The sequence below is a fragment of the Convolutriloba macropyga genome, chromosome 11 (assembly GCF_964194025.1).
Source record: "Convolutriloba macropyga chromosome 11, txConMacr16.3, whole genome shotgun sequence".
In the NCBI taxonomy this organism is placed as follows: Eukaryota; Metazoa; Xenacoelomorpha; order Acoela; family Convolutidae; genus Convolutriloba; species Convolutriloba macropyga.
In genome coordinates, this window is record NC_134478.1 from 12,699,236 (window position 1) to 12,715,674 (window position 16,439).

At 34.2% G+C, this 16,439-nt stretch overlaps 3 protein-coding genes across 3 annotated transcripts in view; all 3 read right to left on the minus strand.

Moving 5' to 3' along the window:
• Positions 1–16,439, minus strand: part of LOC142349543 (coatomer subunit zeta-1-like) — a 116,062-nt gene that overhangs the window by 7,098 nt on the left and 92,525 nt on the right. The gene's annotated exons all lie outside the window — the stretch shown is intronic.
• Positions 4,100–6,633, minus strand: LOC142349974 (uncharacterized). The gene is made up of 2 exons (XM_075401846.1): positions 6,148–6,633; positions 4,100–4,922 (listed from the first exon to the last, which is right to left on the minus strand). The coding sequence occupies exons 1-2, from the start codon at positions 6,608–6,610 to the stop codon at positions 4,450–4,452; spliced, it is 936 nt and encodes a 311-aa protein (XP_075257961.1). The 5' UTR covers positions 6,611–6,633; the 3' UTR covers positions 4,100–4,449.
• On the minus strand, positions 10,892–15,678 carry LOC142349928 (uncharacterized). The gene is made up of 2 exons (XM_075401784.1): positions 14,182–15,678; positions 10,892–11,240 (listed from the first exon to the last, which is right to left on the minus strand). The coding sequence occupies exons 1-2, from the start codon at positions 15,650–15,652 to the stop codon at positions 10,984–10,986; spliced, it is 1,728 nt and encodes a 575-aa protein (XP_075257899.1). The 5' UTR covers positions 15,653–15,678; the 3' UTR covers positions 10,892–10,983.

Here is a 16,439-nt window from a genome sequence, read left to right on the forward strand (position 1 = left end):
TTGTTCATAAAAAGAAACTGGAGCGAATCCTTTATCAACACACATGATAGCAAATCACCCCTTGTTAAAACAAAATCAATTTATTGTAAATTGTATATAAGTCGATTTGGAGATTCATACAAAAAGTTGCACTTAATGAGGTCTACATACTTAGGTAATACTTCACTCAAAACCTTTCAAATGGTGACAGGCGTAAGTTCAACGAAAAATAAAAATCACCAAACAGGATTACGAATATTAAACTAATTTTGAATGACAAATGGGGGAAACCTAAAAACTTAAAAATTTGTTACACATACATAAAAATCAATCAGAAAAAGTACCAGTTGATATTAATATTTCATGCATAGAGTAATCTCCACGAAAGCATTTTATATAACAGATTCCTATATTGAAAACTATAGAGAGGTACTAATTAAGGGAATTCTCTTAGCACGTTCAATTTGTACTTATAAGTAGAAAAACCCAAAACTTTTAGCTAAAAATGAAAGATGTGACTACCTCACAAAAACTGCGGATGATCACCACTTGGATCTATTCTTGGGCATCTACTTTACTTTGAAAATATTAACGACAGGCCATTTGTATATTAAAATTTGCCAATCATTGTTTTTGCTGCCTATTCTACTAATAATTGCTATCAATGAATCAGACCACTAAAAATGAGCACTTGGCTGGAAGAAACTACAACTTTCGATAGAAACATTTCAAATAAAGAAGTATCCCAATAGAATTGTGTCTCCAAGAATTCGGGTTACCACCAACAAGTTTTATATTGACAGTCAAAACATCGTACTCAGTCTTGTTTAAAATGAGATAAATCGTGCCAACTATCAACTTCTTAAATATAGAAGGAGGCTCGCTAGTCCACCGTGGCACAAAATGTTCCAAAACCGCACATCCACAATCTTGTCTCGATTGTCTACCCGCTGAAGCAGAGATAGACTGCCTCTAAAGCAGTTCAATTAGACTAACAATTCTTAAAAAGGACAGACGCCTATACAAAAAGGCTTCAAACCAGTGAGATCACAATTTAATTTCACAATAAAACTCAAACAAACAAAACGAGACGCGAAATCAACTCTAATGTAACTTCTCAAGTAGAAAAAAAACGATTTTATAAGTAACAACTAATTTTAACCAAAAAAATCCAAAAATTAAAATCTATCCTAAAATTAAAATTAAAAACTAAATCTCTAACTGCAATACTTTTTAAGAAATAGGTGTCCTGTACCTAATTTCTATTAGATTTTAAACTCAATTTAGGTATTTAAGTGAGAGCAGAAATAAAAATTGACCTCTACTCTCACTTAAAATAAATTCAAGAAGGCTAAATCAGATCAAATTCAAATAGAAGTTACCCAAGCCATACAATCACAAGGTTAGCCATGATTAAGTAGGTCAAGTTTGCCCTTGCAAGGTACCAAGTTTCTTAACAAACATTTGCGGAATCAAGAAACAGAAAAGATCCTGAAAAACTTGACTTGCTTTGAAAACTTTTCGTTATAATCAAATAGGGAGCCCACAGTAAATTTCAAAACCTAAGCACAAGTACATAGTACTCACTATGAAGAAGCTAGGAGCTCTATTTAGGAGATTAATTTACAAGTTGAAAATATTAAGGACAAATTTTCCCCAAAACCTTATTATTTAAGAAACAAATTTTAAAAACCATTCGTTGTCAAATGGACATATTCAGAAGTTTCATTTATGTCTCCTCAGAAAACCCATTAGACTTGTCAGTAGTCAAAATAATTGATTACTCTATTTGTTAAAAACCCAAAAACGAAATAACCAAATATAGACATTTTTTAAGACATTAAATGGCGTCAATTTCAAATCTATGACCAGCAATCAAATGAAAGCTAAATCTATATTCAGCTATAACTCCTTACTGAACTATGAAAATTGAATAAAAGAGAATAAAGATCAAGAAAATAAATAAAAACAAAGACGCTCAGAACTCAAAAGTCACCTATGTTCTGAAAAAATTGTATCCGGTCAAAAAAGCTATTAACTACCGGCATTCATAAGCTTTATTATTCCGCTGCTCATATCAATCAGGTCCTTCAAAACTCAGACTATAAACCCTAAAAAAAAGTCTAAGGTCACATCTAAAGCAAAAATCTCTAAAAACTATTTAGCTTAATCAGACCTCGTTAGAACGTCAACGAGCACCTCTTAGTAGTGGGGCTTAGTAACAACACAAAATAAGATCAAATAATAGACAGAAGTTACAAAATTTTAATGAGAACCCGTAGTGTCAGAATCAACTAAATCATTAATTGCAAGCGGATCAATTTTGACAACCGCATTTATATAAAACTAAGACAAAAACAATGCATTTGATCGACTCATTAGTTCATATTTTTAAACTTAGACATTTTAAAAAAACAGGTGTTCATTAAAATGTTAACCAGTGAGACAAATGTTTTAGTTCACTAAAATGAACACAAGATCTAGAGAATAAAATGGGACCACAGACACAAGATCAAGAATAATGCATTTTCACATTCTGTAAAGAGAATTTTGTCAAGCAAGCAACCAATTTTACCAAACGTCAAAAAATGAGATCCAGAAAACACCATCTATCTATCTAGTTTCGGACTTAGTAGCAAAACAAAATAACAAAATCGAGAAAATCTGCAACGTTTTAAGAAAAACACTCATTTAATAAAACAAAAAGTTTCAAAGGAATTAAGGCCTAAAACCATAAACTCTGAATACTAGTTACGTTTATTTAGACCAAGTGGGAATTTCTATTAGACCTGTTATTATTGGGACTCAGAAACAACAGAACATGATCAAAATATCAATTGGTAACATTTTAATGAAACTTTCTCTAGTCAAAGTCAGCAAAATCACTAGTTACCCACCCACAGACCACTTCAGACAACAACTTAATCACCATTAAAAAAAGCATCGCAACTAGTATACTTCGACAGAGTCCCGAGAAAAACCAAATCAGAATTTTTTTGCGCGAAAAATAAAACCAAATAGATGACTCTAAAAACCGAAAACTCCACAACCAAATCCAAGAAAGGTTTATAAAAAAACGAACGATGAGACAAAATAGCCTCGATAATGCCTCAGGGTTACCAAAAACGTAAAAAACCGAAAATGGTAACATAATTGTGCAGAAATTATTTTGAAAATAAGACCAAAAATGTGAATAAAAACAGAGTGAAAAATGAAACGTTAACAAAAACTTTAACCTGAATTACTCAAAAAAAAAATTTTGAAATCTTTTAAATTTTTCGCTCCACGCTGGACGAATTTTCTTGTAATAAAACTCAAATCTCCCAAGTCGGAACGCAAGCGAGGTCGCAACAATTATAAAAGAAAAACCAAATCAGAATTTTTTTGCGCGAAAAGTAAAACCAAATAGATGACTCTAAAAACCGAAAACTCCACAACCAAATCCAAGAAAGGTTTATACACAGGGTTACCAAAAACGTAAAAAACCGAAAATGGTAACATAATTGTGCAGAAATTATTTTGAAAATAAGACCAAAAATGTGAATAAAAACAGAGTGAAAAATGAAACGTTAACAAAAACTTTAACCTGAATTACTCAAAAAAAAATTTTGAAATCTTTTAAATTTTTCGCTCCACGCTGGACGAATTTTCTTGTAATAAAACTCAAATCTCCCAAGTCGGAACGCAAGCGAGGTCGCAACAATTATAACGAATTTTCTTGTAATAAAACTCAAATCTCCCAAGTCGGAACGCAAGCGAGGTCGCAACAATTATAACGACGCAACAATTATGCAGTAACTGTAACCCAATACGGCGCTCTAGTTGTTTACTGCTGAAGTAGCTTATCTTGAAACTCTTCGAATATTTTCCCCAATAAATTACTTCAAGAAAGACCCAGCGTTGCCATAAAAACTTTTTTTCCAAGATGTTTTTTAATCGGTTTACGAATTACACATGAACTTCAACATAGTTTTGTAGTCAACCATCAATCAGCATAAACAATCGTTTGGCTAAAACCTCTTCGAAATGCTGACGGAGTACAAAAAAACCGGAATTGTTTCACGCACCTTGCCTCAACATACAAGTAGAAAGACGGCCAATGAGAACACGTGGTGCTAACTAGTTTAAAAAAATGCTCAATTATTCATTCGGGGCTTGATAAACTTACAATATGATCGTAATTTCTTTTCCGAAATGAAACAACTTTGATAATTTTAGTGAATCACATTTGCATATCATTTTGTTCATTTGCTTTTGATTAGGGGCAGTTTATTAAACACACTCCAGTTGTTTGGTTATCTATTGCGCTTTTACTTGTAAAAATTATTTGGTGCTGTTCACGAAAGTGACACAAATTCGTCTTCCTTTCCGAGAAAACTTTCTTCTATACTCTAAATTATGGCAGGACTTCATTTATCATAACTACCTGCGCTATATTAGCATCAGTCTTTGCAACCGGAATTCTCTCAACTAACTCTTATTAATCAAGAAATAAGATGCAGGCCTCCAATTAATACTGTTCTTTGAATTTCCCTCCGAAGAAGTGACTTCACTAGCCAAATTTCGCTCGAGCAATAAATCTTCGGGCATTAGCTCTGTTAAATACTTGGCGTGATATCTTATATACGTCACCAGAAAAGCAGCTGCTTCGATTGTTTTTTCTGGCGTTGAGTCCACGTGGGTATTCGACAAATTTTCCTTTTCCAATACTCCGTCAATTCCTTTGTGATGGTTGTTAAGTATCCATTTATACACAATAGCTGCTAATTCGAGATCCGATTGCAAATATCCAATGTCCATGTTGACGAAAAAGTTGCGAAATACTTCGTTCAGGTTTTTCAAATCAGACTTTCTCCAAAATGTGGAAGTTTTTAGAAGTCGGCGTCTGTCTTCGATATCAGTCCACATGTGTTTTACAAGAAAGTTTCTGCACCGTTTAGAGCCTGAATTAGAAATATTTCCTTTCACCCTGGTAGAACCACACGATCTTAAATTGATGAAAATTTGAGGATTTTCCATAACACCCCCTCTACGCCACTGGATAGACTATACTCTCTACGCCACTAATCTGGGGTGCTAATGTGAAAGACCAATGATTTCCTACCCTTATAAAATTCAGGCGATAATGCATATCTTCTTTTATCTGCATGCTCAACCATGCTCAAGCCGGCGGATAATAATTATTTCATTATTTAATGCCTAATTCAACACCATGATAAAAATGCCTGCTTTTATTAACAGTTAACTTAACAGTGAAAATTGTTTATTTAACATCATTATCAATTAAAATTTAGCATGTTTACTCAAACCGACTTTATTAGAGCTAAAAGTGTGCTTAGCATTACAGCCTAGATCAGATCTCAATTTTCGCCGAGGGTATTTATAAAGGGTAATTAAAAACACGTGTTATTATCAGGTTACGTGACAAAGGTTTCCGGAATATTAGCCGACGTCAAAATTAGCCGAAAAAGTCAAGAGGAGGAACATAAGAATTAATAGATGAGGTAATTGATGTAGGCAAACACAAGTGGGACGCGCAATTACCTTAACTCGCTTAACATGAAATTAACAGGGTTTCGGAAAAAAAACCCATGGAAAAAACTCACCACTTGACTTTTAACGAGTGCGTTCTCAAATCTGATTGGCTAATGTCTCCTTTTCGGCTAATATTCCATTCGGCTAATATTCACGGCACCCGTGACAAAATACCCGATGCCAATTACCCAATACGACAAAGCCAAATAACCCAATGCCATAAAATTCAACGTACTCCTATATTTTTTCCTTCATTACCCCGGATTAGAAATTAGCAGTTTTATCATACTTAAGCAGTTATTTTGATATCATGTTCGGTTCCGATAGTTTCATGTCAAGTCCCACGTGCCGTTGAGGCGTGGCCAAATAAACTGTGATCCTACAATTCAAAAAAAAACTGGTAAATAGACTTGAGTATATTATCAAACTCAGGTAGCATGCTTATGCAAAATAGTCAGTATAAGTTTGACAATAAGGTTAGATGTTGGGTATTTTGGAACATTGGGTATTTGTCCTAGCACCGTTATCATCGAAACTGAATTTCGTATACAAAATCGTGCAAATTTGATTGAATTCGATAAATTTATGGTTCCTGTTCAACTACTAATAAGATGAAAGGAAACAGGTTCTAGCCTTGATATTGTTGCAAAGCCATGCTGTATAACCAAACGTGTAGATAAACCAGATAGATCCAAGATGTAAAGCGGTCTGGCATTCCACAGTGTTTCCAGATACCAAAAATATCAGCATTGTCAATTATATCATTATACACTTTTTTCATCAGCCTCGACTCGACACTCCCTGGTAACACAACTGACCTTAACATTCCATTAAGTGTGGATTTTGATTTCATTTTCAAAGGCGGTTTCCAGACTTTTCTGGTCGAGTTGAACTGGAAAGAACTCAGAGGGTTTCGGTTAACTGTGGTTTGCTGGTTAGAATCTATCGTATTGCTTTGCAAAATCTGTGGGGAATTATAGAACTGGCGTTTCACTAGAGCTGCTGAGAATATTAATAATTTTTCGCGAGTCCTAAAATTGTTAATATTTCCCACTTTGAAAATAGGAGATAGAATTGGTTTGCTCCACCGAAGCATGCTTGGAAGCACTTTCACATTTGAATCTAAAATACATTTTTTGCATCAAATAACTGCAGATTATTTTACGTATGAACCGCGTGCCCTATATTCAAAACTATAACCTACAAATAAAATACGTAATAAAATTAATCATAAATCCTGTCTAGCTCGCAAAATTCCTACTTATGCAACCATACCAATTTTGGCTGCTCAATGATATGCAAATTCAGGCAGACCACAAATACTATATTTAAACAAGGAGGCTCGGTAATGTGCGTACGCACATAATGTTCCTACCGCGCTCATCCACATTCTTGACTCAATTGGCTACCAGATAGAGAACTTACTGAAGAGATAGAAAACTTTCAAAAACATACACATCGTTCATTAAACGACCAATGAAATACAAAAATGCCACTCTAGAGGGCCGAGGAAAATTGTTGATAATAGGAATACTAGAAAGGAACATAAGAAAAATCAAACAACAAACATTATTTACGATCAAAACTCGAAGTAATAAAAAAATCGTAACAATATCAATATTGCCTCAGATAAAAACCAAAACTAAACAAACTAACCTATACGTGCGACTGGTTAACCGTTCGAAAAAAGCAGATAGGGGCGAAAGTCAAATACTTCCATTTTTTTTAAAACAATTAATTTCACAGTTATTAATATCATTAGATATTAACTGAAATCATTTATTCATTTATATCTACATAGGAAGCAATTGAGTCAAGTCATTATCCAATGTTCGATAGCGCAAAATCTCAAAGCCAATGGGATTGACGATTGTTATAATTTAAAAAGAAACCAAAAATACTTTGAAATGTACAATATAAAAAGATAACATTTGACGAAATCTCGTGGTAACAGTAGTAACAAAGCTGCGAAAATGTTTCAAGCGAAAACCATTCTAAGAAGTAAATTATAGCTAACTGGAAACGGTTTGTGACTTGTGTTTACAGAGACTGAGGTACAAATCGATCGAAAAGGTATTTAAAAAAGACGAAGCTCAAAAACCCAAACTTATTTTTGAAAACAATTATTTTCAAAAGTCGTATCAGAATTAGGATTACAACAAAAAGAGATGAACAACACCTCACGAAACCAATTAGGCATGTTAAAAATCAGACTAAGTCACGCGCCCACAAAAAAACAAATTCATAAAGAAGCCAAAACTTCAAAGAATTTTACAACATGACACTGTTCAAGGCACTATAATTAAAAGATGTTACCCATAAGAAATGTGAATCGTCAATTTCCCATCACCTTAACATCAACGATTCTTCCTTATAAAACGACTACTTAGACATGACACCACAAAGAAATCCAAAAATTGAACAGTATAGAAATCTCGAAAACTTTTTATGAAACTGAATGGTCGAAGCAATCAGTCAAACGTAAAGCCCAGCGCGACAAAAATGTTTGAATGAACAAAAGTAATTGGGACTTCTAATGAGTAAGATTGAGTTACATGGTGACGAAAAAAAGCAAAGAGGAGACATGAAAAAAATTTTTTAATTTAACTTGAATTCACCGATATTTTCTCAAAACAAATATATTCGAAGTCATAAGACATTAGATAAAAACTGAAAAATGTCTAGGTTTTTTTTATACCTTCTAAAAGCTAACTGGATCTTTGAGCGGGGACACTAAGTCATTGGGCTACACAAAGTATAAAAAATGAAAGCAAAACCCAAGAAGTCCATAAAATTTTTACGAAAACAATTGACCAGAGCCATGAAAACCATGATCTTAACTCTGAAGCCATAAAAAAATCTCGTTAGGTCTCATTTATTGTCAATAGTTTCAATCAATAATTGAGCCCTGATATGAAATTAGTCCGTAATTTATATAAAAAACATTTACATAGTGGAAATGTTTTGAAAAAAAGGTCGCGCCCCATTTAAAATCTAAAAAATTTTTATCGTAAGGATCCATGGTGGGATCAAGATCAGCCCAGATATTGCTGCGCGTTTAGCAAAACACTCAATTGTTGAAATGGTTGCCAAATAGATCAATTCTGTAAAAAAAATTTTTAGTTTGTCAAAAATAAACAATCCGTTTTGAATAATTATCGAGTCTAAATCTGCACAACATATGCAAAATTATAAATCCAGAAGACTCAAGCGAAGGGGAGTACATCTAGCTGTTTTCCGAGCTTAATAAGAATATAGCTATAGTTTTAAGGTGTCTACTTCCAGCAAATTTAGAGCAAGTGTGATAAAAAGGCCATTTTTTCGACGAAAAAAGTCTGATTTTGAAAAATTTATCATAAGTTCTAGCCAAAAACTCGGATCGAACAATTCAGCAACCCTATTCATAAATTAAATAACACTACAGTTAACAATCTTAACATAATTTAGCAAAATTGACAAAAATTTGGTCAAAATTGACGAAAAACTTGTCAAAAAAGTGAAAAAAAAAACAGCCGAATTACTTCTAATATTGACAAAATTTTAAACATCGAAAACTCTATAAAAAGCAAAAATTGAAAAAAAAAATCTTTTTGATTCCGAATTCTACGCTGGACGGGCTTTCTAACGATACCACTCATAACTCTCTACGAATTATTATATCGATCGGCCGAAATTGTCTGAACAGAAAAAAACCATTTGAGTATATAGTCCCCCCCCTCAAGAGCGGTCGGAACAAACATAGCTAACTTGGATTAACACAGGAAAATATAAATTGAAATAGCCTGCATATTAGCACATTTCCCCGTTCGTAGTTGCCAAATACACACATTATATATGCAAAAACAATACACCGGCATCAAAAAAATTACTTAGATGAAAATTCTAGATATTTCTGAAAGCATACATATTAGAACTGTATTAGATGTCAATCTGAAGAGCTTTTAAAAAATTCATGCAATACATTTGAACAACCAGCAGTGGGCAAAGCCATGCACAGCGAGCAAACCATTTTAATTTATCCGTGAAGTTTCCAGTTTAAACATAAGCTCAGTCGAAACAAGCCAAAATACAGCAATCAAAAATCTAATTAATAAGATTTTATTAATTAGATCTAATTAAAATCTAAATAATTAGATCTAATTAACTAGTTAACCGACTCAATAAAAAACAGTGATAAATGAAAATGAGAAAAGATTGAAATTGATCCAGGCATCCGTGTGATTACTGAAAATTTGTGGTTTTTGCAGTTCGATCTGTTTCAACCCGGATTTTTTAAACCTCTATCTCTAACCACCCCGCGTCAGTGAAACTCTCAAACTAGTCACCCCATCCTATTTCACCTATTTTAATCTATTTCGGCAGCCAAATAAACATTTAGCAAAAAAAAACAAAAGTTGAAAGGATTAAGAAGTCAACAAAGTTGACAATGGATAAGAACATCGGACAACGACAACTTTGCGATCGCAGCTTCAGCCCGCAAACTAGATTTGTTGAAAATTTAACTTGAAAACTAGACAATTTAACGAACTACACCCTTAACCAAAACCAGCCATTAGACAAAAATGACGTCTTTCATGCTGAATTGGAAAACTTTTTAAACACCGGGAATATAAAAATGTCGACCTGAGAGCTCCTACAATGATTAGCTTTGAAAGTGTTTCCTTTGACGCTGAGAAATTTAAATTAAATTTGGTTTTCATGGAAGAGCGCATTGCGAAGAAACTTTCGGTACAAGGCAGTAAAGCTGAGGCAACAACTTAATTGCTCTAATTTTCTAAAGTTTTTCTAATTTTTTTTACAAAGCCTCTTAGTTTCTCTCAAGTTTGAGCAATTAAACCAGAAATTAAATTTGGGGTAAAATTATAGGCTGCGAGATTTAGGGAACACAATTTACAAATCTTCATTTCATCCCACTTTTAATCTCTACATTAGTGGTCTAACACCCCTAAATACTCTCATCGAGAGCGCCTTAAAACCGGGGGTAACAAATTGTACGGATTAAATACTGGTGGTGCTAAATCATGCTTAGATTAAAAACTGAGTTAAGTAAAAAGGGATTTAAAAATTGGACACCGTTTTGGTATTAAGGGAGGATTTAAATCTATTGTTTGATCACGGGAAATCAGGTTTTTATTAAAAAAAACAACTCTTGCTCCGTTTCGCGGAGCGATGATGCCATTTTTTGTGTTCCAAGTACTGAAAATGCTTATCACCTGATATATTCGTTTCTCATGGGTTAAAAAATTGCATTCGCATCTACGGAAAATCCCGTCATTACGCCGCAGAATTTTATTGAGCGCAACCTTATCGAAAAGTGTTTTGTGTGACTTTGTTTTTTTTTAATTCTTTTTAGATATTACTCAAAACAAGCAAACAGCAAAAATAATGAAAAATTTTTTGAAAACAAAAAGTACTTTGAGAAATTTCAAAAATTAAAGCAGAAAATTGTACATACATTCATAAACCTTGTTAATTTAACTTTTCCTTCTCCCATTGGATAATATTTCTGTTCTTGATTACAACTTTCAAGTTGTACCGCTTCCTCACTCGCTCTTTCCACATTGTCAACCAAGGATAAGATGCTTTGAAATCTTTATATCCCAAAAGATGTGCCTCCTCAGTAGCAGCCTTCCTCAATGCTTCATTTGAGACTGTGATTAAATTGTCTACAGTTACACATCTGTTGAAAAGACGCTCGTCCAGTTCTTTGTATCTAGACCACTCAGCTGAAACAATTATAACCTCATTTATAAGCGTATTTTGTTTCCTTGGAGAATATAACATAAATCGAACATAAACCGGCTAACGTCAGACGAATTTCTCTGGAACGACCGGCGAGGCAAACAATTTAGAAGGGGGCCTAGGCTAGAGAAAGTTTTATGATGCAAAAGAAAACGTCTGACTGGAGGGGAGGGGTTTCGAACCCGCGACCTCCCGATAATTGTTGAAGACAGAAAACTTCTCAACACTAGGCTACACGGGCTAAGCACCGTTATCTCTCACAAGCAATTTTATTTTAGCAACAGACTTAACTTCTGAATGCTCGCAAATCAAATCACTCAAAACAGTGAAAAAGTCAAGCGCGAAAAGTCACCCGAGAAAACAAATCGATAAAAAGTTCTAGAACAAAACGGTCAAGAGAAAACTTTGCATAAAAAGACACGCACGTTTACAATAATTGCTTTATGGTTCGATCGAGAGCAACTAATAACCTTATTTGGATATTTTCAGTTTGTAAGCCCAGCTTAGTGGATGCATATTATTTGCTACCCTCGGAAAATTAGAGCTGTCTAAAAACAACAAAATGACAACTTCTGAGCAGAATGGCTAGCAAAACCTGTAACGGATGTTAGATCAACCGGAGCAGAAAAAGAACATCAAAAAGCATCTTCCATTTTATTTGGTTTTATCTAGTAACAAAACCTTTTCGTGAAAAATTGATCTATATAATATATCTAAGATGGCTACAGAGATAAAAAAAATTGATCTTTTCCTTTTTTATCACCGCATACATTATTCATTGCCAACACACCTCTCCTACCGTTATATAACGAAAAAATAATGTACCCACTGAGATGAGGGTGGGGGCAAAACGGAAAAGATCCTAGTCACTTTGTATTATATTTGCAAACCGTTTTCGATAACTAGACGGAGCCTCTTAGAACTTAGACAAATGAAAAGAATGAGACTTAAAAAAATTGTTAACGGTCGTTAAAAAAAATCTCGACGAAATAAAAAAAACATAGAAGGACAAATTCTGAATTACAATCCCAAGAACAAACAAACTGAAAACCTGACTTTTAGTATTCGTAGAAGAACAACTTCTAAAACATAGCATACATCAATACAAACACTAAACAAACAGCAATAAAGAGGTCATTTTTAGAGCAGTTTTTTTAAAATTCTGAGAACAGTTTTTAAAAACAAACTATTGACTAGATGAGAGAAAAAATTAAGATATTATGAAACAATTTACAAAACAGAAACTTCGACGGTACACACCAAAATTAAAGAAAACATGAGAGACCAAGTAAAAAGACAAGAGATAGCATTACACAAACCTCTTTGAAAATCAAAATAGGCCACATAAATCCGTTAAAATGCGTAATTAGTACTTCGAAAACTTTAGACAATAAAAATTACCTATTAGAAAGCACGTAAAAAATTTCGTGCAGCTGAATCCAGGGGATAATGTAGCAAAACAAACAATCAAAGCACGCAAGCAACGAAGTTCACTGAAATCTGATCTCTTTTCAAAATGAAGGGTTCCAAAGTAAAAACAAAATTAGCTCTAAACCTGAACCTTTAAAAGATTCAATTTTGTCACAATTTCAAGAAACAATGAGATCTGCCAATAGTGAGACTCAGAGACTAAAAACTAAACAGATTTTAACAATATGAAATATGTCAAGGGAAGTATTCCTAAGCGCTGGCATTATAAAGCATGAACAAGTGTGTTTTGTTTTGTCTGATTCACAAAGTATATGACACAAGTCATTACCGAGGTTAAATAGCAAGTCAACAAAAAGAAGAAGCAGACAAAAGTAAAAACAGATCACTGCAATCTTTTATCAAATAGTCAGTGTCAGTAGAACTAATAAAAATGGGAAACGGCAAATTTGACACAAATTTCATTTATCATTTAAAAGATATATTTTAGGTTAATCTAGATTCGCTGGCAATAGTAGTTTTATAACACATTCTTAGGAAGCGGAGGTAGAAATAGCCTTGATCTGAGTAAAATATTGCGTCTGCAATTTTTAGGTTTTTATTTCCCCGCAAATTTTGACTAAGTGGGCTAAGGCAGAATATTTGAATCCAATTTTTCATGACAAATGCCAAATTTCCGGAAATTAGCCAAAATTTTAGCTACAAAAGTTGATCAAACAGTTCAGCAACTCACCACTAACTATGACGGTAAAACCAATAATACTATCGTTAACAATTTTATGATATTTACCAGAACTGATCAAAATTTGAGCGAAGAACATACCGACTAACGTCTGTTGAATTGCTCTCGAACGACAGGCCGGGACAATTAGATTTAGGAGCACACTTAGAAATGTTGTTGGTGCAAAACTCGGACCTGATATTGATTCGAACCCCGAACACCAAGATAGCAGTTAGATATCATAACCACTAAGCTACAACGGCGTTGTTACGCCACCGCTACCAATCACTTTTATATTAGCAACAAATTTCAGTTCACAATGCGAGCAATTGAAGTCACGAAAAATGAAGAAGTTTAGCGTAAAAAAGTTACTTGAGAAGTCACAGAATGATATAGAACAAAAGCACAAAAATGGTCAAGCGAGAATTTTGCATTAAAAAACCAACAAGTTTACAACAATTGCGTCAAACTTCGTTCGAGAGCAATTAATTAGGGAAAACAAAACAAAACAACCGAAATCAGGCAAACGTTCACAAAACTTCTAACCTCAATAACTCCTCGAAAAAGAGCAAATTACAAAAATTCTTTTCTATTTGATATTATACAATTGACGGCCTTTCTAATGATACCACTCAATTCTGTCGGCCAAAATTGACCAAACAAAAAAACAGTTGAAAATCTAGACCCCCACCACCACGAAGCTGGGGTCCGAAAGGTAGTTCAAAAATAAAAACTAGTAGTTCAAACATAAAAAGGAAATTGAAGAGCTTCCTTACCTTTGTTAACCAACCGCCTTGTGGGTCCTTTAGAATTGCTGCCCGAGTTGATATTCTTAGCAGCCCACAATCTCAACTTCTCTCTGTCTTTATACCAACTATAAACTTGTTTCCTGTTAATTTGAAATTTCTCTGCAGTCGCTGCCATGTTCATGTTGTTCTCGACCAACCATTCGACAACGCACAGTTTGAAATCAACGGCGTAAGAGGACTTTCGGTTAGTCGAAGGTTTGCTCAGTGCCAGACCTAACAAATGAGCTTGAGTTAGAGCTTGATCAGAGAGCGGCAGAATTCTCGACGAACTTGTGTCGTCGTAAGTTTTTGAATTATGAATCGCTGTTTTCTGCCATTGCGGTTCCTCCATTTGAGCACCAACGTCGAAACTTTTTGATTTATCAGCTAGAAATTCGAAGAAATCATCTGGCAATGTTTCGAATTTGGGTTCCTTCGAACTTAACGCCGCACTTTTCTCAGCCTCTGACTTTGTTTTTCTGACATAGGGAACAAATTGTACTTTTGACACAAAATCTGAATAAGAATCAACAATTTGTTGTTTAACTTTTGCAGAGGTCACAATTTTGGACAGATCTGGAACCACGTGGCAAACGATTGGAGACGTACAAGATCGCTCTAAGTCCACTTTTTGAAAAGTTTTACTACCATTGGGACTAATTTCAGATAGACTTTGAGTTGCGAAATTGTGCTCAGTTCTATTCGGTTTTTCTAAAATTTGAATCGCCCCAGATTTCGATATCGACTTTTTAGTTTTCTCATTCTGTCGGTCAAATTTAGAGCTGTTGTACTTATTAGAATCGGAGCGCAAATTGGATTCTTTTATTAAAGATGCCCTTTTTAGCACTTGGGTAAAATCAACTTTCTTCAATTTGATAAAACTCGTTTCATTTACAATTTCAACACTTGAGCAACTTCCAGGTGATTTTTCATTAGAGCAGTTGATATGTCCGCCTGGTTTCGATTCACTTTGATTTGGCAATTTTTCAGTTTCAACTTCATGCCGATTATTTTGCGAAAAATTATCCCCCGAATGGCCAATTCGATTCGTTTGAGACACCAAGTCCTTTTTCGTACTTCGTTTCTGTTTCTGGGGTACTTCCAAATCAAGCCCAGTTTTAGTGCTAATACATTCTGCGCTACGCTTTCTACTTCTAAGCATATCTTGGTGGTTTGCTTGCGCGTTCTTTGTGATCAAGGCTGAATATTTGTATGTTGCCCGTTTGTGTACTTTAGGAATGTTTTGATGCCTTGAAACTGGTTCCGGGTTCGGTATAACTAACACATGTCCGTTTTTGTCCCACGTGTTATTTTCTCGAGGAAACGTGTCCAATTTATCAAACTTTTCTGTCGTTTCATCCTTTTGTGACTTGTGATTTTGTTTATTGGCAACTATTTCGCGTTCGTATGTTGTATTGGTGATAAGATTCTGCAAACTGTTAATGGCATTATATGGCATGCTACACTGAAATTAACGGAAAGTTGGCATCATGGAAAGATATTATCAATGAAGATTTTAGGCAATTAACCAATTCTAGTAAATATGGATGGATAAAGAATAGGCCACTGAAAAGTGTGTATATCGTGTTTTAATGACATTTTCGATGCAAGGTGTTGGGAAAATGAGGTCATTATTTTTGAAACAACGAGATACAAATTATGATACTTTCCGAGCTATTAGCACTTCAGCCACTCACTAGAAGTAACGAAAAACCGTTCATTTTAAAATGGATATCATCGATTAAAAGATTTCTAGCGAAAGTCGCAATTATTTCAGTTTTGGCATATTTTTAGCTCGAAGAAACAGTCATATATATAAATTTCTATTTATAATCTGAAAAAATCTCATTTTAAAAATAACAATTTGATTAGATACCTTCGAACACTGCTGTGCTTCAAAATTTTAGGTTTTCACCCAGAGATGCAAAATTCTCCACCAAAATTTTCAAGTTTTGAAAGTCCTACAGCAATATGATGACCAGCATTTTTAGCGCACAAAGAAATCATGCTTGAAATGCCACTGAAATTTTAATATCCATAAATTTGTAAAATTACATGCACGTTTTAAAAGGCCAGGTCAGTTTTAAAACGCCCGATTTTGAAACTCGCGAAAAGTAAAAATCAAGCAAGGTTAGGGGACTCTGCTAAAGTAAATCCAAATTCTGGCTCACATCGCAAATCACTGCGCAATTTTGATTAATAATACATTTTCTCAGAGTCACGTAACCTATACAACTGAAAAGAAA

What these genes read in the sequence shown, in the direction of transcription:
- LOC142349974 (XM_075401846.1), bottom strand. Translation starts at nt 6,610, where the DNA reads ATGCTTCGGTGGAGCAAACCAATTCTATCTCCTATTTTCAAAGTGGGA. An exon ending in GGCTTTGCAACAATATCAAG is followed by an intron (nt 4,923 to 6,147) that starts GCTAGAACCTGT and finishes TTTCTAATTCAG; the next exon opens with GCTCTAAACGGTGCAGAAAC.
- LOC142349928 (XM_075401784.1), bottom strand. Translation starts at nt 15,652, where the DNA reads ATGCCATATAATGCCATTAACAGTTTGCAGAATCTTATCACCAATACA. An exon ending in AAGGCGGTTGGTTAACAAAG is followed by an intron (nt 11,241 to 14,181) that starts GTAAGGAAGCTC and finishes TAATTGTTTCAG; the next exon opens with CTGAGTGGTCTAGATACAAA.